The sequence below is a fragment of the Gorilla gorilla genome, chromosome 9 (genome assembly GCF_029281585.2).
Source record: "Gorilla gorilla gorilla isolate KB3781 chromosome 9, NHGRI_mGorGor1-v2.1_pri, whole genome shotgun sequence".
Taxonomy (NCBI): domain Eukaryota; kingdom Metazoa; phylum Chordata; class Mammalia; order Primates; family Hominidae; genus Gorilla; species Gorilla gorilla.
The window spans coordinates 134,393,664-134,418,187 of NC_073233.2; the positions used below are offsets into that span (position 1 = coordinate 134,393,664).

The 24,524-nt window shown below is 53.4% G+C and overlaps 1 protein-coding gene across 6 annotated transcripts in view; it reads right to left on the minus strand.

Moving 5' to 3' along the window:
• KIRREL3 (kirre like nephrin family adhesion molecule 3) overlaps window positions 1-24,524 on the minus strand; it is a 585,001-nt gene that overhangs the window by 41,074 nt on the left and 519,403 nt on the right. For all 6 annotated transcript variants that reach the window (XM_031015910.3, XM_031015908.3, XM_031015909.3 and 3 more), the window contains one exon: window positions 10,087-10,244. In XM_031015910.3, coding sequence (XP_030871770.1) covers window positions 10,087-10,244 — 158 coding nt within the window. The remainder of the gene's footprint in view (window positions 1-10,086; window positions 10,245-24,524) is intronic.

The window sequence follows — 24,524 nt, forward strand, 5'->3', positions numbered from 1 at the left end:
CAGAATCAGTGCACATCAACCTTTCGATTATTTGCCTATATAAATCCTTTCAACTTTCCAAGACGTTTCACTCCCTGATCTCGTTAGAGTCTCAATGAAACCATAGGTGGGACAGATATCATTATCTCCCATTGGATAGGGGAGGAAATAGGTGGGCTAGACAGAGGCTATGGAGCTTGACCAAACTCACACTTCAAGTTGGTCCTGAAATAAGTACTAGGCTCCTACAGCAAGTTGAATGGTGTCCTCTCCAAATTCTTGTCTACCAGGAACCTCAGAATATGAACTTATTTGGGAATAGGGTCTTTGCAGTTTAGTTAAGCAATTAGTAATTAGTTAAGGCTCTTGAGATGAGGTCATACTGGATTCCGAGTGAGCCTTAAACCCAATGACTGGTGTCCTTGGAAGAAGAGAAGACAGTCTGCTGGGTGTGGAGGCTCATGTCTGTAATCCCAGCACTTTGGGAGGCTGAGGTGGGAGGATTGCTTGAGCCTAGGACTTGGCGACCAGCCTGGGCAACATAAGAAGATCCTGTCACTACCAAAAAAAAAAAAAAGAAGAAAATTAAAAAAAAAATTAGCCAGGCATGGTGGCTTGTGCCTGTAGTCCCAGCTACTTGGGAGGCTAAGGTGAGAGGATCACTTGATCCCGGAAGGTTGAGGCTGCAGTGAGCTGAGGTTGTGCCACTGTACTCCAGCCAGGGCCACAGAGTGAGACCCTGCCTCAGAAGAAGAAAAAGAAAAAGAAGAAGGAGAAGGATAGAGAGAAAGGGAAAGAGAAGAGGAGGATGAGGAGAAGACAGAGAGAAACAGAGAAGGCCAGGTGAAGGTGGAGGCAGAGATTGGAGGGATGCTGCCACAAGCCAAGGAATGCCAGGAGCTGCCAGGAGCTGGAAGAGGCAAGGAAGGATTTTCCCCTGGAGCCTTTGGAGGGGCACAGCCCTGCTGACACCTTGATTCCAGACTTGTTGGCTTCTACAACTGTGAGATAATTGATTTCTGTTGTGTCATGCACCGAATTGTGGTGCTTTGTAATGGCAGCGCTAGGAAGCAAACCCATCTTAACTGCTGGTCTCCCACCTTCCCAGGTCATTGCTTTTCTCTACTGGGCCACAATGTCATTCCGAAGCTAGTTCCCCATTGTGGCTGCTACCTCCTTCCCTCTCCTGTTCCTCTTTGCAGCTACTTCCCCATCTCTTTGGGGCGCACTAAGTCAGGTGCACCCCCCGGGGAGGGTGTGCTGAGTGTGTGTGGGGGTGCACTTCCAGGTTGGGATTGGGGTCTGGTCAGTATGCAAAGGCTTCTGCTACTAGGAGGTACTAGGAAGGGACCTCACTATGCGTGCAGTCCTGTTTCCCCCGACTGGAGCCAGGGAGTAGATGAACAGACCACTCCTCCCTCAAAACCTCCCATAAAGTGACAATGGCAATGTCTCTAATTCTTATGAGGGCCCCGGAAGACAGCAGCATTATCTTTGATTAGCCAAAGAGAAACCTGTGTTCCAAGTGAGCCGGGAACTTGCTGGGTGGAGCTAGGATTTGCACTTAAGAATGGGTGAACCCTGAGCCACAGCCTCTGCCACAGCCCCGGGGGTGCTGGACGGTGGGTACCGTGCTCTTGGCAGGACAGATGGGAACAGTTAGGGCCACAGGGAGAAACCTGTAAGCTCCTGGAACCCCACATTCTGGGTCCTTAATTCAGTGAGGTTTTTCTCAACTTGGGGCAAACCTCGTGGCGTCAGGAGAACAGGGCCAGAGCCTCTATATAGAACAGCACATCTTGCTGGAGGCAAAGCCGGACTGTGACATTCTAGAGAGCCACGTGGTGCAGCTGCAGGCCTGGGACTCAGGGTGCCGGCCACGGCCTTAGGCAGAGGGGCTGGAGGAGAGTGACGTGGCCAGATGCAGCAAGCCGGGGGCAGGACCACTGGCCCCGGGGCCAGCAAAATTGGGCAGAGGAGTGAAGTTGAACCCCAAGCCAAAGCCCAGGTGGGGAGGGAGCAGCAGCTGGCACCGCTTTACCACCCTGCCTTGGGCTCTTCAGCAGACCTCATCGAGTCTATAAATAGCCAAGTGATAATAAGAACAATTTCCTGGATGCAACTAAGACTTCGGGTAGGGCGCGCAGGGGCGGGGAGGTGGTGAGAAGTGGGTCGGTATTGTTCTCTTCTCCTTTACTTTTCCGTTGTGCTAACAAGGGACATTTACATAAGCTTGACTCTGCCAGGAGCCCTTCCAACGGATGGGCTCTGGGCGGTGGGTGCCAGTGGCAGGGGAGGGAGGGGCCCCAGCTCTAATTAGGCCCTCTGACTGCTCCCCCTCCTCCCTGCACCCAGCGTGCTCCTCCGCCTCGGAATGATGATTAATGACATATTTACTGGGTCCAGGCGTGTGCTTTTCTGGGAAATAAAAATTCTGGTTCAAGTTGTTTGTTCCACCTAATTAGAGAAAAAGGGAGATGTGTTCATTAAACAAAAGGAGGGTGAGGGGAAGGCACGTGCCCCAGCACCAACACCCTCTCTGTCCCTGTGGAAGGTCCCAGCACCTCCTGGGCCCCTAGCTCACGGGGGACCCCAGGCCCCGTGCAGTGGGTATCCCAGGGAGGAAGGCTGGGTCTGCCAGCTCTGCTGCAGGACGACTGAGGGGAGGAAGGTGGGAAAGAGCTGGGGGGCCCACGGGGAAGGCTGGAGGGAGCCCTGCACCTGCAGACAGGGCGGGATGTGGAGGGGCACGGGGGATCTGCACCCCCGGGTTTCTCTTCCCCCATTCCTTTCTGATCTCGCCTCTTTTGCTTCACTCCTTTTCAGAAATGAGTCTCCCCTAATTGTCACTTTTCTCATATGCAAATGGAGCCTCTGGACTTTGCAGCCTTGAAGGTACTGTCCAGGAGAACATTCTATCATCTGCAGGTTCTAGTCGCAGCTCCGCTCCGCCCCTCCCTTCCCTGCTTCCCTTCACTGAGCTTGGCTCTGGGGACACACCATGGGCGTTGAACCTCCCACCTCCTGCTTCAGAAAGCTTCATGCCTTGCAGGTGAGCTCCAGAAGGAAGTGAGTTATTCATGGTGGGCCACTCACTGTGGGAGCCACCGCCTCCAAGGCCTCCCTCCAGTGTGGTGAGCGCTAACGTGCTGCCAGCCCCCGGGTCGCCCAGGTTGCCCATGTGACTGCCATGGTGGCTCCCAAGGGTCCCCGAGGACCCAGCCCCTGTGTGTGCAGATATGGGCCAGGGGCAGGCATATAGATGGCGTGTGTGCAGCATGTGTCCGGGAACGAGCGTGCCGGGGCATACACCCCCGTGGGTATGTGTTTTTGTCTTTGGGTGTTCATGGGCTTCTGTCCACTGACTGCTGTGACTCTGCGGGGCCCCAGGTTCTCTCTGGACGCTGCCTGCTCAGGTGCCGCCTCAGGGCTGTGCACCCACCCCCACTGCCCCTCCCTAAGGGCAGGGATTTGGCATTCACTTCTCTAGCTCCCCAGCACTGGCCTGGGAGGCTGGTCTTCCCGGGTATGGTTGTACACAGTGTACCCCACCCCATGGTTTTCCTGCTTGGGTGGCAGTGGCTGGCCACTCTGCTCTTTCCAAAGCCCCCAGGGCCTCCTCTGGGCAGTGGAGAGCCAGGCTGAGCTCTCAGAAATGGGTGGGCTGGAGGGCAGACAAGGGGTGGGGGCCCAAGCACTGGTGCTAAATATGGGATGCTCAATGATATGCAAACAGTCTGGAAAGGCCGAGAGTAGGCCTGATTGCCTGGCAACAAGGCCGCCTCGCTTCTCCCCGCTACTCACCTTCCCCACCTGCTGGGTCCCTTTTTTTTTTTTTTAAAAAAAAATCATGGCTTTGCTTCCCCTTTTGATAGCTGCTTGGGGCTCCACGTGGGCTGGTTGCCACCTGGATTGAATAAGGGTGTGTGGGCCAGGTGGAGGATGCACAGTGCTTTTTGCCCCAGTCCCTGCATCCAGCCTTGAGGCCAGAGGCCAGAGGGGTGCCCTTCACAGAGAAGGCCAGGATGAGCCTCGGCCACACCCAGTAGAGACTCTAGGCCCCTAAGCTGGGCAGATAGGTGCAGGGTGATGGGTGAGTGACCAGGGAGGGGGTGCCCAGTGGAGGGTGAGGGCCCTATGCATGTGGGCACTTATCCCTTTCCTGAGTGGGGTCTCCAGAGCACCTCTTAGCAAAGGTGGTAAAAGGCGAGGCCAGTGGTCCTGGTGGTAGGGGTAGAGGGCAAGGGGCTCCAAGCAGACACAGACACGACTGGCGTGCTAAGACCTTGCAACCCTCCTGCCTGGCAGGAAGCTGCACTCAGGATCTGGGCTCAGCCTGTCCTCTCGCCCCTCCTCTTCCGTAACCCATCCTTCCTCCCCTGCTGTGTGGACTTGGGGGCTTTCCAGAAGAAAGAATGTGGTCTCCACTCTGGCGCCAGGCCCTCAGAAGTATGAGGAACAGGGAAGGAACCCACTGTCCCCAGACAGCCCAGGGTTGAGTCTCCAGGAAGAAGCTTGGAGGGGCCTTTTCCTGCTCCGTGCCTCTGCAGCTGACACCCGCTGGGAGCCTGCAGTGGGCACTGCCCAAGGCCCCATCCGGCAGTGTGGCTCGCCCTGCACCCTGGAGGCTGTGACAGTGGCCTGTTAAGGAGAAGCATGGCCAGCCTGTGCTGGGGGAGGGACTGGGTGCTTCCTCTCCTGCCCTTCCTCCTGGGGAAGGGGACTGGTGCCCTCCAGGGCTGAGGCTCATCCCTCCCCTACTGGTCCCATGGTGGAGTCACAGAGAGAATGGTCGGTGAGCAACCCAGAAACTTTGAGAACAGGCCTGGTGTTTTATGAAATAGCTGTATGACCCCTGGGGCAGGGAACTGGGGTTCCCCCTGTGGGACAGGAGCCAGTAATAGTAGCTCACATTTATCCAGTCCTTACTCCTGCCCTTGACAGGGTGCTTCTGATGCATAATTTCTTGTAAGTCACTCTGCAACCCTAACAGACATCCGTGATCATTATCATTGCATTTTGCAGCTGGGGAAACTGAGGCAGAGGGTGACATCACCATGTTATGTTATGGATCCCAGGTTTGAGCTAGGCCTTCAGAACCATGTGGCCAGCCTAACTATGACACCGATGTCTGCATACGGGAAACGCAAGGTCCACAGCGGGGTGGACCTTGCAGCCATGTGGATCCAGTGAGGGGGTGACAATCCCAACAGCAGTGCTTGTTGCAAGCTCGCTATGTGCCAGGCGTGTTTCTCATTCAACTCCTCACAAGCACCCCTTGAAGTGGGTGCTGCTGTCGTTCCCATTGTATGGCAAGGACAGGGAGGCACGGCAAGGTGAGGTCACGCAGCTGGAAGGTGGCAGAGCCCGGATCCAAATTCAGGCTGCCAGCTCCTGAGCCCACGGGGATAATCATCCACCATGTGACAGCCACTGAGGGCATCAGACCCGACAGCAGCCAGGGCTGCCCTGAGGGGTCTTTTCCGGGGTCCTTGGAGGCTGCCTGATTTTGTGTGTGCTCCCAGCTTCTCTTCCTCTCTGCGGCTGATGCTCTGGCCCCTCCTCATATGTAGCCTCTCTGGTGAAGTCAGGAGTGCTGTTGGCCTATGGCAGGGCTCCTTGCAGCCCTGGGGGAGGAGGGGGTGGGCTGGGCCCCTGGGAGGGGAAGCAGAGGGGTTGGCTCGGACAGCCCCCAGAGCCTGCTCCATAGGAGCCCTGGATTGTGCACCCTACTGGGTATACTCCACATCACAGGCTTGTAGCTTCTCCCTGCCCAACACACAGCCCCGTGCCTGGGGAAGCTCCACTGACGTGTGCTGGCTCTGCTGGTCACCCCTTTGGTCTCCATGAGAACCACTGGCCGTGGGGTGGACAGTTAGGATGGTGGATGACCATGGTTTGGAGGAGAGGCCCAGAGAAATGAAGTGCCTTGCCTTGGGACACAGGGCTCTTCCCATGCTCATGTCCAGGGACACACTGAGGGTCTCAGGCCTCTGCTGATCCCTGGACAAGCCACAGAGGGGCAGGAGACCATCTGAGGTGACTGTCCCCTGAGGAATCTGTTTCTCTTCCAGAGCGTCTGATCCAACACCTTCATTTTGCAGACGAGGAAACAGATGCCCAGGGAGTGAGTTGCCTGAGGTTATGCAGTGGAAGCTGGAACCCAGGCCTGCGACTGCCTGGCGCTGCCGTTCCCGTCACAGGCCCAGGAGCATGGATCGGGTCCCCCGCCCTGCTGTGCAGTAGTATGGTACCAGGCTCTCCGAGGGGCCTTCACAATGTAGACAAGGATGACATGTTGAGCTCAAGGTGATCCTGGGACAGGTCCAGCAGAGTGACCCTGACCTCTCTCTCCACCTGATGGCATGTGTCCTCTGCAGGACATTGACCCTGCCAGGGGCCAGGCTGGCCCAACTTCAGGGAGGGACAGGACAGGTGCTCAGACTGGAAGGAAAGCCCCTATCCTTCCTTTTCATTCTCCTCTGGACAACTCTCTCTCTGTGTCATATCCTTGTATTACATAACATGACAGGGTGGCTTCAGCCCAGGACATAAGGGAGAGGCTTGTCTTCCAAGAGGCAGCCATCCCTCCCTCCCCCTGGACTTGTGTCTGAGGGAAGGAGTTTGCCCTGGGTTCTGGCACCAGGTGCTGGGTTCTTTGATCGGCAGCCCTGGAGTGACTTCTTGGCAGGTGGTCAGTTTGGGACAAGAAAGACACACCCTCAGAGTGGGGATGGGCCTGCCTCACATCCTCGGATGGCCAAGGCCCTGCTTATCTTTCCAGGACTGCTTAGAGGACTGGTGGGTCGGGGGAACCAGGCCGTGTATTTCCCCAGTCTCTGAGGCCAAGGAAAACCCTCAGACCTGAGGCGAGCGGGCGTTCTGGAGGCTGGGCCCCCAGCTGCGGAGCTTGGGGGGCCGGCTTGCCCTAGGAGGAGCATGGGCAAGGGCAGAGGCCAGGGTGTCAGGAATTGTGGTTCCAGGCCTGGCACTGCCCACTCCACCACTGAGAAGGACAGTCACTTCCCCACCAGACCTCAATTTTCTAGCTGCAGACAAAAGAGGTTGGCCCAGGTATACTGTAAGGCCTCGTTCATCTTAGAGGCTCTGTAGTACATTAACACCATCTGGGACTCTAGGCACAGTTTTGTTGAGTGGAGTTTGGTGGGGGCTGTTTAAAAATGTACCCAGAATTTTGTTTTTATTCAGGTAGAGGGAGGCCAACAGATCAGGAGACAACTGCCGTTGAAAAGACAGTTTGCGGCCGGTCGCAGTGGCTCAGTCCTGTAATCCCAGCACTTTGGGAGGCTGAGGCAGGTGGATCACCTGAGGTCGGGAGTTTGAGACCAGCCTGACCAACATGGAGTAACCCCGTCTCTTTTAAAAATACAAAAAAAGAAAAAAAAAATTAGCTGGGCATGATGGCGCACGCCTGCAATCCCGGCTATTCTGGAGGCTAAGGCAGGAGAATCACTTGAGCCCAGGAGGTGGAGGTTGCCCTGAGCTGAGATCACGCCATTGCCCTCCAGTCTGGGCAACAAGAGTGAAACTCTGTCTCAAAATAAATAAATAAATAAATAAAATAAATAAAAAATAAAAAAAGAAAGAAAAAAAGAAAAGACAGTTTGCTACTCATAGTTCCCAGAGGAAGGGGAGGCCCCAGGGTCAGTTGGGGCCGGGGTGGGAGGTGTGGGGAGAGTGTGGGCACAGCCTCTGTTGTGGCTTGCTTTCATAGGAAGGAATGGTGAGGTAGGGTTGGTGGCTCAGCAGGTTTAGGATTGGATAGCTTGAATAATTTCCCTGGGCCCTGAGCTGTAGGGGTGGTCTGATGTGTGGCCCTGGGGAGATTTAGGGTAGGGGTATAATGTCCTGGACTATGGAGCCTGAAGAAAAAAGGCTGTGGGGGCCTGGGCTCCGGATTGGTTGGTCTGCTTTGATATAAAGCCTGCTTGCTATCTCCAGGAATTAGCTTACCCTGGTCCTTCCCTGGGTCTGCAAGGCCCCAGATGTCAAAGCATCATAAAATACACAACATTTTAAAGACACAATTAATACGGGGGCCAGTTCAGGGTGCTTCCCGCCCTTGGTATCGTGTGTGAATTAGAGACAAGAACCCCTGTTGGTAGACACAGCAGGGCAAGGGCTATTGGGTAAGGGATCATGGGCTGGATTTCAGCCCTCCCTGGCCCCTGAGCCAGGCACCTTGGAGATGGTGGAGCCTAAACGGCTTCACCTGGCAGCCCTGGAAAGTGGCCAGATTTAGCAAATAAAATACAGGATACTTAGTTAAATGTGAATTTCAGATATATAATGACTATTTTCTTTAGTATAAGTATGGCTTGTGAGTATGTCCCATGCAGTATTTGGAAGATACTTATATTAAAAAGTTATTATTTTTCTGAAACTCAAATTTAACTGGGCATCTCTCTTAGCCCAGCTGGGCTGCTATAACAAGATATATAAACTGGGCGGCTTATAAACCACAGACATTTATTTCTCACTGTTCTGGAGGCCGGGAAGTCCGAGATCAACGCAGATTTGTTGTCTGCTGAGGGACAGACACCTGGTTCATAGATGCCCTCTTCTCACTGTGTCCTCACAATGTGGAAGGGACAAGGGGTCTCCCTCAGGCCTCTTTTTTGTAAGGGCACTGATCCCATTTGTGAAGCTTCACCCCCATGACCTGATCATCTCCTAAAGGCCCCACCTCCTCATACTTGGGGGTTAGGATCTTGACATAGAAATGTTGGGAGCCACAAACATTCAGACCGTGATTGCATCCTGCATTTTATCTGCACCCCTAGACCCTGGCCACTGCTGTCCCTGAGTCTCCTTGTCTGACCATGGCCTATTGTTAGGGTCTTCCCCAGCAGTTACCCTAGCACATAGAGGAGAGAGAGAGAGAGAGAGAGAGAGAGAGTGAGAGAGAGAGAGAGAGAGCACAAGTCAGATAAAAGGATGGACACACATACAAATGAGTAGGAGAACCACAGCGTGAATGAGAAAAAGTGACACAGAGTGAGAGAGCAAAAAAAGATACAAGGAGACAAAGAGTGAGAGAAACCAAAAGGGGCAGGAGAGAGGGACAGCTGCAGAGAGACAGGGCAGCTGGTTCCCTCCCCATCCAGCCCCCATTATCCCCCCTCTACCTAACCCCAGCCCCTCCCCAGCAGCCCCCCACCATCCTCCTTTCTACCTAACCCCCCCAGCCCCTCCCAACCAGCCCCCCACCATCCCCCTCGCTACCTAACCCCCCAGCCCCTCCCAACCAGCCCCCCACCATCCCCCTCGCTACCTAACCCCCCAGCCCCTCCCAACCAGCCCCCCACCATCCCCCTCACTACCTAACCCCCCAGCCCCTCCCAACCAGCCCCCCACCATCCCCCTCGCTACCTAACCCCCCAGCCCCTGCCAACCAGCCCCCCACTATCCTCCCCTCTACCTAACCCCCCCAGCCCCTCTCCCCAGCCCCCACCATCCTCTTCTCTACCTAACCCCCCCAGCCCCTCCCAACCAGCCCCCCACCATCCCCCTCGCTACCTAACCCCCCAGCCCCTCCCAACCAGCCCCCCACCATCCCCCTCGCTACCTAACCCCCCAGCCCCTCCCAACCAGCCCCCCACCATCCCCCTCGCTACCTAACCCCCCAGCCCCTCCCAACCAGCCCCCCACCATCCCCCTCGCTACCTAACCCCCCAGCCCCTCCCAACCAGCCCCTCACTATCCTCCTCTCTACCTAACCCCCCAGCCCCTGCCAACCAGCCCCCCACTATCCTCCCCTCTACCTAACCCCCCCAGCCCCTCTCCCCAGCCCCCACCATCCTCTTCTCTACCTAACCCCCCCAGCCCCTCCCAACCAGCCCCCCACCATCCCCCTCGCTACCTAACCCCCCAGCCCCTCTCCTCTTAGGCCCCCATCTAGCCCCCCGCCTAGCCCTCTCTCTACTTAACCTCCACCCCTCCTAGTCTCCTCCTAATCCAGCCCCCGCTCCTTTTAGCCCCCTCCTTACCTAGCCTCCTCCCCATCAAGTCCCTGTCCACCTAGCCCCCTCCCACCCACTCCCCTTGAAGCCCATCCACACCCACCCCCTCCCCTCCAGGCCTCACCTTGGAGTAGGTGGCCCCATTGATGACCTCTCCCTTTCGCAACCAGATGATGGAGGCTGCAGGCTTGGCATTGTCTGCGTGGCAGGTGAGGTTGAGAGGGTCCCCCGCACGCAGGCTGATCACAGGGCCCCCCAGTATGACGGGGTCATCAGGCGGCACTGCGGGGAGAGAAGCAGTGAGGTCAGGCCGAGGCTCCCCCTTCGGGCAGGACGGCAGGCAGGCTGGGAGGATTTTGTGGAGATGACGACAAACAATAATTATCATACATTAATAAAACGCATCATCCGCTTGTATCGTAATGATGAGAGCAGCACCCACAGTGATCCCTGACATGTGCACGGCATGCTTACAGTGGAGGATATTCCTGCCAGTCATCGCATCCCTGCTCAGGGCCTGCCAAGAGGGGACAGGGCCCGCAGCCTCAGCCTGCACTCCCAGACCCAGAAGCAGAGCTCTGTGGCCCAGGTGATGTCTGTGGCTTCTTTTTAACTTCTTTTTACTTTTTTTGAGATGAAGTCTCTCTCTGTCACCCAGGCTGGAGTGCAGTGGCATGATCTCGGCTCACTGCAACCTCTGCCTCCCAGGTTCAAGTGATTCTCCTGCCTTAGCCTCCCAAGTAGCTGGGACTACAAGCACGTGGTACCATGCCCGGCTAATTTTTTTTTTTTTTGTATTTTAAGTAGAGTTGGGGTTTCAACATGTTGGCCAGGCTGGTCTTGAACTCCTGACCTCAGGTGATCTGCTTGCCTTGCCTCCCAAAGTGCTAGGATTACAGGCCTGAGCCACCATGCCTGGCCAACACCTGGTTAATTTTTGTATTTTTAGTAGAGATGGGGTTTCACCATGTTGGCCAGGCTGGTCTCGAACTCCTGACCTCAGGTCATCCACCCGCCTCAGGCTCCCAAAGTGCTGGGATTACAGGCGTGAGTCATGGCACCTGGCTTTTCTTTTTTCTTTAAATGAAGCATTGTCACACCTGCTGTCTGAGTTAGTCCTCACAACAGTCTGGTGAGGTCAACATTACCACCCCAATGACACAGATCCAGAAGCCGAGTTCCAGCAAGATTAGTGACTGGCTCAAGGTCACATGGTGGCAGAGCCAGGGCTGGAGGCCAGGCCCAGGGAACCTGGGAGCACCAGGCCGGCCCCTTCCCTGGCAGGGAGCAGGGTACAGGGCAGCCCTTCACAGTGGAGCCAGCGCTTCGGAGGGCTGTGTAAGCGCTGGCATCTCCTGAGCTCCTCACTCCTCCAGAGCGGCTCCAGCCCCTTCATCCCCAGAGGCAGCCTGATTCTCTCCTGTCCCAGCCTTCCCACTGCATTTTGTAGTAGGGTCAGAGACGGGTGGCTCCCGTCAAGGGATCCTGAGTGCCAGGAAGAGGGCCATCCGCGTCGGAGCACGGTCTCCGCAGTGCCCAGCACAGAGCCCTGTGCTGGGGAAACTCCACTGACGTTTGCTGGCCCCACTGGGGTCACCCTTTGATTCCGATGAGGGCCATGGGCTGAAGGATGGTGGATGATCATGGTTTGGAGGAGAGGCCCAGAAATCTGAAGTGCCTTGCCTTAGGACACGGGGCCTTTCCCATGCTTGTGCTTGGGGACACGTTGAGAGTCTCAGGCCTCTGCTGCTCCCTGGACAAGCCACAGAAGGGACAGGAGGTGAGGCGACTGTCCTCTGAGGAATCCCTGTTTCCCTTACCCCAGGAGGAGCTGGGCCCACCAGCTCTGGAGGCTGAGAGAGGCCCAGGGCCTCCGGACACATCAAGACATGAGCTGTCTGTGTACACAGCAAACACAGAAGGGGTAGTTGGATAACGGGGGCGTGGGAACCTAGCACAAAGGGTCCTCTCTGCCTGGCGGCCAGAGAAACCCGCCCTTCTATGCAGGCTCTGTGCTCGGGGCTCTGGGCTGGAGAAGTTCAGAGCTGAACAGTCACAGCTCTGGGCCCGTCCTGACTCCACTGGCTCAGCCTTCCAGCCTCAGCCTGCATGGGAGCTTCCCTCCCCTTCTCAGGGGATCGCCCCGTCAGCCCTTCTCCTAGTCGACTCCAGCTTCTGTGAAAGCTCCAGGAGGGACAGGAAGCCCCAGTGGGGGCCGGTAAGAAGCCAAGAAGCAAACCTTCAGAACAGCTGCCTTGCCCTCCCTGCCCAGCCTTGGAGGCCTGCTCCCACACTAACAGCACAGCAGTGCCATTTCCTGAGGAATAAGCAACCTCCCAGGGCTTCCGAGAAGCCATCACTGACCCCAGGGGCAGCGAGCCCCGGACTCCACCGAGATCCTGGCTCAGGAACAGAGTCTGCCTCAGGCAACCCTGCCTGGCCCTGGGCTCTTGAGCTGGGAGGAAGCAGGCATGAATGGGATGGATGGAGAAGACGACACCCCAGCCGCCCACCCCACACCCTTTCATTAGTGCCCATGGGCCTCCTTGGGGTGGGCCTGGCCACCGGGCAAAACGGAGGTGGATCAGGGCTTCCCACCAAGTGGGGGTGGGTGCAACCGCTTGTGGAGGAGGGGAATTGCATCTCCACGCGGTGGGTGGGGGACTTCCAGCAGGAAGAGCAGGGCTCAGAGGTGGCCAGCCTTCACCCTTCTTTCTTCAAGGCAGCCTCCCCGACCAGGATGGAGGAGCTCGGGCTCCATGAGCTAGCTGAGGGCCTGGAAAAAGAGCCACGTGGAGCCCTGGGGACAGCCTGGATACCTGGGGCCTCAGCCTTCCCAGTGACTGTGGAAAGTGCCTGAGAGCAGAGGGTGGAGCAGGAAGCCCCTTCTCTCAGGGTGGCTTCAGGTGCAAACGTGAGAGCTCGGAGGATCTGGGAACTGACCGCTCTCCAGCACGGACATTTACTGGGCCTTGGACAGGGGTTTGAAGCCTTGACTGCATGCTTCTCTGCAGAGGTTTTAAAACCTCACTGCGGGCCACACCCTGAGCAGCCAAGTCCCAGTCTCTGGAGGGGACCCCAGGCATCAGGACTTTGGGGAGCTCCCCAGGGGGTCCCATGGCAGGACCAGCTTTCTGGGCTCTGGACTCTGGGCTGAGGGGCAGGAGCCTCTGCTTGCTCTGAGCACAGTGCAGCCACCAAGGCCTTCCCGAGAATCCAAGACCCAGAGGACGGGCCCTTCCTCCTTGTGGCTGGAGTGTTGTGTTACTGGAATATCGGATTAGAGGCAGCGAGGACGAGGGAGGAGGGAGTGGGGCGTGTTGTGGGAGTGCTCAGGCACACGCACAGCCACGCACATACATCCACCCTCAGAATGGGGCCTGATTACATCTTCCCAAATAAGTGGTTATCATGCTGGGTATTCATGTAGCCATGCATTATTGATTGGTCTTCACTTCACTGCACACCAGATGGGGGTGGGGGCTGGGGGGGGTGGGGGTTGGTGAGGATGGAGGATGTTTAGGGGCCAGCAGGCTGAAGAGAAATCAGCAGTCGCTCTTGGCAGCTGTGTCTGGCGTGGAAGGGGGCTCCTCATTACCTCCCCATTCAGACTCGGCCAGGCTGGGCCAGGCAGTGACGAGGGGAGGAAGTTTCGGAGCGGTCCCCGCCTGGAGATGTATTATTCATCACCCCCTCGCAGGATTGGTTATTATCCTCAACCACTATAGAGTTTGGGCTTCTAATTTTTAATCACAAGGAAGGTGGAAGCGTTAGCCTTTTCGTGATTAATCCGGAGATAAAAATAGTTGACTGTTTTGGTGTTGTGCTTGTTGTCAGTCAGGAAAGAAATGGCATTAACTGTTGGGGCACTGAAGCCTGGGGAGGACTGAGCGGATCCCAGGCAGAGTGGGTCCCCAGAGCTGGAAGCCGGCCTGAGAGGCCACAGTGCGGCCTTAGCCGGGGGTGGCTGAGCGACACTCCTGCACCCAGCTGGCTCCTGGGGCATTGATTATGAAAGAAACACATCATCGCGGGATGCTGAGCTCTTTACAGTTTACTCTCCCATTGGCCAGGACTGGAGCAGGCAGCTTCAGTCTCCCTCCCTGCTCTGCCCCTACCTGCCCAGCTCTGCAGACTTTGCCTTGTGTGGGTGGGCGGTGGGGGCACCCGTCCCTTTCCCTGTGTGTGGGAGGGAGCCCCCAAAAGCTTTCCCCAAGTTCTGCTGCCAAAGACAATGGGGTCTCGGGTGGAGAGGTGGCATGGGGAGAGGGAAATTGAGGCCAGAGAGCACAAGAGCTGACCCAAAGTTACCAGTGACGAGAGCAAAGAAGGGTGAGAGTGGGCTTGGGACGCACATCCTGGCTGTAACTGGAGAGGTAAAGCTTTCATCTATTTCACGCACTAAGTTTCTCTCTAACCTCTATACTCCCCTTTCTTTAGAGACAGTTTGCCAGGTTGGCCAGCCTCGTCTGAGCAGGCTGGAAAAACTCTCTTGGTGCCAGGACAAGGACAGCACTGAGGGAATTTCCTCCAGTGTCCACTTGGTCACCCAACTGAGACCTGGCTGGGCTTCCAGGAATTCCTCGATGCTCCATCAGCCTGGGATGGTTGGTCTCTGAGCATGGCTGATCGGTGGCAGCTGGAGGGGTGGGGGACCAGCAGCACCACCCTCCTGCCCCCATACTGCATGGTGGAGAACCTCATAGACACCCAGCCCTTTGGAGAGCAAGACTGGTTCTCATTTGACTCAATGAGCAGTGAGTTCCCCACAATGCTGGCAGAGTGGGTCTGTCACGAACACCAAACCCTCCAGGGGCTTCCCGCTGAAGGAGAGTAGGTGTTGCCTGCAAGCACCAGCACTTACGGCCCTCGCTGCCCCGGGGCCTCGGTCTGTTCCAACCACTCCTTACGCAGCAGGCCCTGGCCCCACTACCTCTCTGCTGCTCAGCAAACCCAGCTCCTTCCGGGGCCGGGCTTGCCCTGCTCCTGTCTGTCTGTAATGCTCTTTCCTGTTCCTCACTCTGCTGGGTCTTCCTGTCAATGAACGTGCAGCTTCAAGAGCCCCTCAGTGACTCTCCACTACCCACACCTGCACTTTCTGGATCACTGGGTTCATTTATTATCTGTCACCATTCTAGAAAGGACAACAAAGACGTTATCTATCTTGGTCATTGTGATATTGCTGTATCACACAGTAGGCGCTAAAGAAATATTTGTTGAATATTATTTGTTAAATAAAAGAATCTCAGAAGGGGAGTGGGGATGGGGCCGGGGGGGTGGTTATCATGGGCTTTGGCTTCTGAGGTCAGCGTTTTAAATCTTGTGTGTGTGTATGTGTGTGTGTATATATGTGTGTACACGTGTGTATATGTGTGTATGTGTATATATGTGTGTACACGTGTGTATGTGTATATGTATATGCATGTATATGTGTGTATGTGTGTATGCGTGTGTATGTATGTATGTGTATATGTATATATGTATGTGTATATATGTGCATGTAGATGTACATGTGTGTATACATGTGTATACATGTGTATATATGTGTATGTATGTGTGTGCATTGTATACATGTGTATGTAAGTGTGTGTGTGTATATGTGCGTGTATATGTGTGTTTGTGTGTGTGCATGCATGTGTGTGTGCATTGGGTACAGTTGGGAGCGGGCTGCGTGAGTAGTGGGAGGGAGGAGGGCAAAGCAGGAGCCCTTCTGAGGCCAGCTGGGACAGCGCTGTAGGAACCCTGCGCTGCTGTGGCATCAGGGTTGGTGCTCCCTGTCTCTCCTTGAGAGAGGGAAGCCTGGCTGAGGGGGGCTTGGTGCTGGGAGCTGATTCTCAGCCTGTTTCTCCGTGGCTGCTGTCCTCTGATTTGTCTGGAACATAGGATGGGAGAGGGCGGCAGGCCGAGCATGGTGACAGATCAGAGACACTTGGCTGAGTGGGGAGAAGGACGTTTGTGGGTTCTTTGATTTTGTTCTGCCGCAGACCCAGGGGCTCTGGGAGAGTCGGTGCTAGGAGTTCCAGCACTGACTACAGTGGAGGGAGGATGCCGAAGCCTCGGGGTGCATCTCCCACACCTTCAGCATCTTCTCCATCCCCAGGTTCCCCGCTGCAGCCCTGCAGTCAGCCTGCCATGTGTCCTGCCCTCCTGCCTCCCTCCCTCCCAACTTTTCTCTCACCAGCCTCCTCCATGTCACAAGCTGAGGCTATGATAGCTGAGTGAAGCCATACACGGCCTGCCATCTTAGAGCTGATGGGGAGGCCCTTGCCACTCCAGGCCAGTGCCCAAGACGGACATGTGTGCAGCCTTGGCACCTCCTGGGAGCTTGTTAGAAAAGCAGACTCTTGTGCTCCACCTCAGACCTCCTAAGTCAGAATCTGCCTTTGAAAAGACCCCAGACAATTCACATACATTTTCAAGCTGGAGGAGTGCTGCTCTAAGGGTTCCGAGGTAGAAATCATGACAAACTGACAAGTGCTATGAAGGGAAGGCTCACTGGACAAAGAGCACGTGTGGGGACCCTTGATCCCTTCACAGGCTGCCTGCTCCCTTCGCTCCCCCAGGGCCGGCCATAGAAAGGGGCAGACTGCTCCCTGCTTACTAGCTTTGGAGTTACACGATCTTGTTTCAGAACAGCTTCCTTTGTGTATGCCGTTTCTTTAGCTTGGAATGCTGGCATTCTCCTGGACCACTGGTCTTCTCCTGGGTCACTCTTACACACCCTTTGAGACTTAGTTCAGAGGGCACCCTCTCTGAGCGGCCTTTCTAGAATCTGCCAGTTGGGCCAAGTATATAGGGCTTCTGTCTATGATCCCACAGCATCCTGGGCATCCCCTGACTCACTAGCTACCACATCCTATGGAAATCTCTCTGTGTGTGTCTCTTCCCTGAACCATGATCTCCATCCGGATCCCCATCTCCCAGCAGAGTGCCTGCCTGCTGCACAGGGCACAGGGTGGCATATGCATTTGCTGAGCTGAACTTGACTTGAGTCGATCACTTTATGAGCCATATGATTGTGGACAAGATATATAATCCGACAACCTTAATCCTCTTATCTGGGAAGTGAGATAATAAAAATACCTATCTTGCAGGGTTATCATGAGGATTACTTTACAATATGAAAGATACACAGAGAACATTGTAAAAGGCTATACAAATGTAGGTTATTATGTCTAATTTTTAGGAATAATATTTAGGTTTGTGGCTGTGTGAAAAGTGCTGAGCCAAGGTCCTCTCATTTTATTCTCAATATCTTTTGAGGCAGGGACTATTAGGGTCTTCATTTTATAGGTTAAGAAGCTGAGACTCAGAGAGGGCAAATTACTTGGCAAAGACCACACAGCCGTAAGTGGTGAAGTTGGAATTTAGACTCGAGATTTTGACCCTACAACATGTTCTGTTGGAGTTAGAGCAGCTCCCAGACTATCCTTGCAGCTGCAGCAGCCCTTCCATTAACCCCTGCCTTTGTCCTGGCCCTAGAGCTCTGCGAAGCAGGCTCTCTGCCTGTCCCAGGGGGCATTCAGACCTGGCAGGTACTCTCCTCTCTTCCCTCCCCGCAATCTGAATTTCAGAGGGCCCCAGGAAGCATGAGCCTGGCTCGCAGTTGGTGCTTTGGCGATGTCTGCTAAGGGAACGGACGAATATTGTTTGTAGTCTGCCCAGCTCCTTGCTGCCTTTTGTGGTTTTGCCCGGTTCTCTGGTTCTGGGCCGCGTGTAATCCCAGCCTCCGGTTTCCTCACTTATACAGATGCGCCACCTAATGGCCACAATGGAGAACTGCAGGATGTAGAGACAAGAGGGAGCTGACCTGGTTTTAAGAGTCAGCTTCCCAGTGGTAGCCGAACGATGTTTGGAGAAATTCGTATTGAGCACCTACTATACGCCAGGCCCTTTCTAAACACTAGGGACAAGAAGTTTCTGCCCTACTGGAGTTTACCTTCTAGTGGGAGAGACAGACAATAAATGAATACACAAATACATACACAATACAAGGTTAGGTGTTGATAAGTACTAGGAGGAAAGTAACACTGGGCAGGGAATAGATACATCCTAAATTGGCCTCCAGGATTCCCTCCTGGCTTTTCTCCTTCCTCTCTGGTTGTTACTTTTTGTTTTCTTCCCACCCCTTAAATGCTGGGCTTCCCTAGTTAGCTCTTGCTGGCCATATCTCATTTGACACACTATCTAATGGAAAACCTTCACTTTTCTGTGAACTCAACTCACATCTTTAAGCTGATAAATTCCAAAGAAGCATCTCAGGCCAGACCTCTCTCTTGAGCTCCAGAGTCATGACCCAACTGTCCACGGGCCTTCGAAGCTCAGCAGGTGTGACACCACACTCACCACCTCTCCCAGACACCCATCCATCCCCATATTCCGTATTTTGGAGAATGGCCCCACTGTTTGGGGACCAAGTCAGAAATCTGGGGGTCTTTCTGGATTCCACTCTCAGTCACCCTGCCTTGCCAACTAGCCTGGTTAACCCTCTGAAGTATCGCTCAGATTTGTCTCTTTCCATTCCCACAGGCTTCCTGGCTCAGCCATCATCCTTTTGTGCTTGGATTACATTAGTGCTTCTCCCCTCCATCTCCTAGTCCTCTGTGCTTTTCCAGAGTGACTGTTACAGAAGTCTGAATATTCACCTATCCAGTCAACCAGTAATTCACCCACCATGTGCTGAATGTCTAGCATTCCTCTGTTTCAAATCCTCTGAAAGTCCCTCATTGCCATCTAAATAGTGTGAACTTCTTGGCCACTGCTGACTCTTTGGCCTTGCTTTTCATCACTTCTTACCTCAATTCCTCCTTGTGGATAAGAGCCACCTGCATTTGTTGGAGTAAATCGCTCTTCCCCAATTGCCCCTTTCCATTTTTTATTTATTTATCTTTTTTGAGACAGAGTTTCACTCTTGTTGCCCAGGCTGGAGTGCGATGGCATGATCTCGGCTCACTGCAACCTCTGCCTCCTGGGTTCAAGCGATTCTCCTGCCTCAGCCTCCTGAGTAGCTGGGATTACAAGTGCCCACCATCATGCCTGGCTAATTTTTGTATTTTTAGTAGAGATGGGGTTTCACCATGTTGGCTAGGCTGGTCTCGAACTCCTGACCTCAGGTGATCCACCTGCCTTGGTCTCCCAAAATGCTGGGATTACAGGCATGAACCACCGTGCCGGGCCTGCCCCTTTCCTTTTGCTTTGCTAACTTGAAGGTCGGGCAGCTTGGGTTCGAATCCTGGGTGCTATGTTTACTGGCTTGTGGCCATGGGAAAACTGCTTAGCTTCTCTGTGCCTCAGTGTCCTTATTTGTAAAATATGAAATAAAATAACAAAACCAGATTCACTGTATAGTTGCCAGGGTCAAGGAAGATGTAACATGAGAAAATGCTTTGTAAAGGGTCTGATGGATGATGTGGCATGTTATTGGTTCTCTAAGCAGACTGGGCTCATTCCTTTGAAAGGCGATAGACGGGCAGGGGAGCTGGGACTTAGAATTCCCAGATTGTCCCCTTGGTAAAGCAGAGGTCTATGTCCTTTTCCCTGCTTTGCCCTGCTGGGAGCTGGGTGAAGACCCTGCTGCTCCTATGGGTGATTCCACGCTGCCCTGCCTGGCTTGGCATCCCCTCCCTCTGGGCCCCCCCACATTCTGTGCCAACTGAGGCACACACTGCTTATGGGCTGCAAAGGCACATGTGAGCCCCATGTGGAGCAGAGAGATGAGCCATCTCAGCTGAGCTCAGCCCAGATTGCTGACTCACAGTTTTGGAGTGGTTTATTATGCAGTATCTGCGTTCAGAACACAATACTCCAAGAGATCGCATCTTAGAAGTTGAGAAAACAGCAGAAGCAAAAAGGTTACTCTCCAATCCCCTGCCTTCCTGGGCGAGAGCTAGCTGTAAAAAATTCTTTGACCCATCTCCCCTGAAACTAGGTCATGAGATCCTCATTCCAGAGGGATCCTGCCCTATACTCAGAGGAAAGAAACGGCGTACAGGAACTCCAAGAGGAATGCAGGCAAGGCCTTGCTAAGTTCTTCCGGTTTGTTACCATGAGGTCATACCCCCTTTTTTGTCCAATCACATTTCTGCACAACTGCCATTCTTTGTTGAACATAAGCCTACAAATACACAATTTTCCCATGGCATTTGGGCCTTCATTTCTGAAAGCTCACATAAAACTTTGGTTAAATACATCTGTTGCACTTTTCTCTTGTTAATCTATCTTTTGTTACACGGGTGTCAGCTGCAAACCTTGTAATGAATGAGGAAAATATATTACTTTTTCTCCCCTGCAGCAGCAAAAGCTAACTGATGTAACCCAGTAGTCCCCTGCTGTTTGAGTCAGAACTGGGCCCACGGCATTAACTGTTTCTCCACTTCCCTCCAATCCATTCTCCCTCCACTATGTCCAGGGGACTGTTCTGGAAGCTCGGTCTGCTGCTCACAATGTTCAATGGTTCCCACTGCTCCAGCACAAAAATCAATTCCTCATCATGGGGGCCTTCCCCGGTTCTCTCCAGTGAGGTCTCATCTCTGCAGCTTTCTCCTGTGTGACCATTGACTCTTCTATGAGGATAGCCTGCCCTTTTACAAATACACGCTTTGACTTGTGAAGTTCCCTTTGCTGGGAATCTCCTTGCCTGAGTCTTAACTGGCTGGAATCCCAGGCTCTTTTCAATCAGCTCAAAGGCCTATCATGCCTTGTTAACTCTTGGTTATTCTTTAAGACTCAGGCTATTGTCGCCTCCTCCACAAAGTCTTCTCTCAATCTCAACCCCTGACTCTCCCACCTGCAGCCTCTGCACTGCCATAAGACCATGTGCCCGCCTCAGCAGGTACATGTGGTGCCTGGCGCCATTGCCACCTGCTGTTCCCCTGAGGCTGTGAGCTCCTTGAGGGCTGGTCCTTGCCAAATTCTCTCTCTAGTACTTAGTACAGTGCCTGGCATAGTGAGCACTTAATCAATACTTGTTGCCTGGTGCCTTGCCTGATCTCACTGAATTAGAAGCCCCCTCCCCACCTGAGCACCTCTTACACTGGTCCTCACCACATCTCTATTGCATTGACTTGTGGACCTGTTTCAGGTTCTCTACAGTTGCAGGGTAGGAGTCTTGGCGCCTGTTTGCCTGTCTCCCATTGCCTAGTACATTACCTTGGATGCAGTCATAAAAAAACAGCACCAATAATATGAATAATAGCTAACATTGATATAGGGCTTACCACGCAGCAAGAACTCTTCTGTGTACTTTACAAATATCCTTTAATCCTCACAGCTCTATATAAGGTAGATACAATGATGATGCATATTTTGGAGGTGAGGAACCAGCCACAAAGTAGTCAAGTTACTTGCCCAACATCACATAGCTAGTAAGCAGCAGAGCTGGGATATGGGTAGGGTTTCCAGACTTAACAAATCAAAGAACAGTAGGCCCTGTTAAATGTAAATTTCAGATAAATTAAAAAATGGTAGTGTAAGTATGTTTATCTGAAATTCACATTTAACAGGGCATCCTGTATTTTATCTGGCAATCCTGTAGATGTGTTAATTACATATATGTGATTTAATTAATGTAGGTGTGCTTTCCCCCTCTTCAGACCCTCCCCGCATCCACTTAGGTCTATATTAAGAAGATGTGGGGCAAGATGCAAATGGGTTTTTCTTTTTTTTTTTTTTTTTGAGACAGAGTCTCGCTCTTGTCACCCAGGCTGGAGTGCAATGGCGCAATGTAGGCTCACTGCAGCCTCCGCCTCCCAGGTTCAAGCGATTCTCCTGCCTCAGCCTTTTAAATAGCTGGGATTACAGGCACCTGCCACCACACCCGGCTGATATTTTTTGGTACTTTTGGTGGAGACGGGGTTTCATCACGTTGGCCAGGTTGGTCTCAAACGCCTGACCTCAGGTGATCCGCCCACCTTAGCCTCCCAAAGTGCTGGGATTACAGTCGTGAGCCACCGCGCCCGGCCACAAGTGGGATTTTTAAAGGATATGGCATCCAATATATTCGGCAGCACAATCGCACAGACATGTCTCCAAGGAGGTTGGGGACAGACAGAAACGAGGAACAAGGAGCAAGACACAGGTTTAGGATGATGGCATGTAGCTCAGAGGAAGGTGTGCTGGAGGATGTTTCAGTTCTGCTCCTAACCTGGGGGTGGGGGGAACCCTGAACTAGCTGACTTCAGAGGTCCCCTGCAAAGGTTTGGGGCACTGGGAAGCCCACTTCTCAGCTGGAGCTCATATTGTTTAGGGGATAAGAAGGGAGGCCCTGAAGTCAGAGTGCCTGGCTGGGCTTCTGGCTCCGTCATTCACTGGCCACGTGACCATGTGCAAATTCTCTGTGCTGGATGATGTTAATGTCATAGATATTATAGTAGCTATTGTACAGGGCTGGTGTGCTGTTTAAATGAGTTCATGTAAGAGTTATGCAGTGTCTTGTGCCAGAGCTTGGCACTGTAGTAAGAACCCACTAAATTTTAGCTCTTGGTATTATTGTTGTTTATTCAATAAGTAACTCCACATGGGGGCAGAGAGTAGCATATTGCATGTGAAATGGGCTTGTTTCCACCTCTTGTTCTGCTATTACCTTGTTCCATGCCCAGCCCTGGACTCCTGCGATGGAACGGTCAGTACCTTGCCTCAGAGCACCTTTAAACCACCAGAGCGATGACAAGGAGGTCACAGACCCAAAGGTCCCACAGCTGTACAGGTGTGATGGGCAACCCCGCTGCCTTTAGGCAGGAGACCCCAAGGGAGGGAGGGCTGGGCTAGTGGGCCAGGGCAAGGGAGCCAGGGGCTGTCAGGGTCAAAGTCAGCAGTGGCTTGGTTCGCTCCTTAAATTAGGAAGGGTGAGTGTCCTGTTTATTTTTGGTTAAACCCTGAAAGAGGGTCTGAGCATCTCAGGGCAGAGCTACTTGTGAGGAGACAGACGTTTCATTAATAATGAGCAGGGATGTAAGTCTCAGGCTGTATGCAGAGTGGAGGAAGGGAGGTGGGTAGAGAAGGGAGCCGCAGTGATTTGCACGCAAGCAGACCAGTGTGCCTGTGCCGGCTCCAGATGACGGAGGGTGCTATGTGGTCGCTGTCTACACAGCAAGGGTGAGAGGGCTTGGGAGAGGCCAGCAGAGAAGGGACAGTGGGGTGGGGGAGTGCATCAAACTGGAGAGAGGAAGGGGTGAGTAGGGCTGAGGCAGGGAGGCCAGTGTGTGGTGCTGGGTGGCTTCCACTCACCCTCCCAGTCCTGCGGAGCGAGAGACTTTCTCCTTTCTCCAGCCCAGCTCCTATGCTGATGGCTGCAGGATGGGTGAGAGCGCTTCTTAGGTGTATTTGCAGGAATAACCGGCACATGCCCCATTGCAGCCACTCACAAAGCTCTCCAGCTGGTTTCGACCTTAACCTGATTTGGGGGCTCCTTTGCTCAACACAGCTGGGTTGGTGGGAAAAGCCCATCATGGTGGCTGCCGTGGACTTGTATAATCCATGCTTCATGGTATGGTGGGCCCTTGCAGTAGCCTTATTTCATAGGTGGGTAAACTGAGGCATAGGCTGGCCAAAACATTTGGGGCAAGTCACACAACTGGCAAGGACTCTGGCTCAGATCCTGCTGCCCCAACCACTCAGTCCTAACTGTGGTGCCATAGGCTGCGCTAGCAGGAGGATCTGCGTTGGTTCACTTCGGTAGCTTTAATAGCATCAAGGCAGCCATCCTGACCCAGCAAAGGGCCAGGCAGGGACTTGGAGTGTCCCCACTGGTCCCATAAATAGAAGCAGAACTGATATGGTTGGTTTTGCTATGGGCTCCACATCCGGTAAATCCACCTCCTCAACGAGCCTCATGGTTTCAGTAAGGACGAAAATGAGGCCAGGTAGAAATCCTGCCTACCGATACCCTGGAGCCTCAGAAGTCTTAACAGAAATGGAGGGGCGCAGGAAGACGGTCATTACATTAAGGGGTTTAAAAAATAAGCATAAGACATTCCAGTAGCTTTCTTTTGAGATGACAGATTAGGAACACTGTGTTTTGCAAGATAAAAGCATGCATTTGTTCCATATCTTGGTTGGTTACAGGCCAGCAGGGCAGACAGGAGGAGGGAATAGAGAGGTGACCATGAGACAGAAGGGCAAAAATTAAAAAGACAGGCAAAGAGGCAAAGACACAGGGCGGGGCGTGGGGTGCAAGTCACCTGCTCAGGAAGAAGATGGGGAGAGACACACAGTCCTTTGGGATGGAGGACCATAAAACCAAATGGCAGCGTTCCAAGGAAGGAAACAAGCAAAACACTTTCTCTAGGCCTCTTGCTACAAACACTCATTTCAGGGAATCCCAGAAAATCACTAAAATATACCTTTCAACTTTATGCAAATTTACCAGATCCACTGTTTGCCAGAATCCTAAGAGGAAAAAGTCAAAATCCTTTTCCGACCTGAGCCTTCTTCTTTTTTTGTTTTTTCTCAAAAAGTACAAGCTTCTACATTTGAAAAAGGGCAATATTTTTAGAACTCATTAGATGAAAGTGTTTTAATTCTCATCTACAGTCTGGCCTTATAGTTATTTTTTGAAATCTCCTC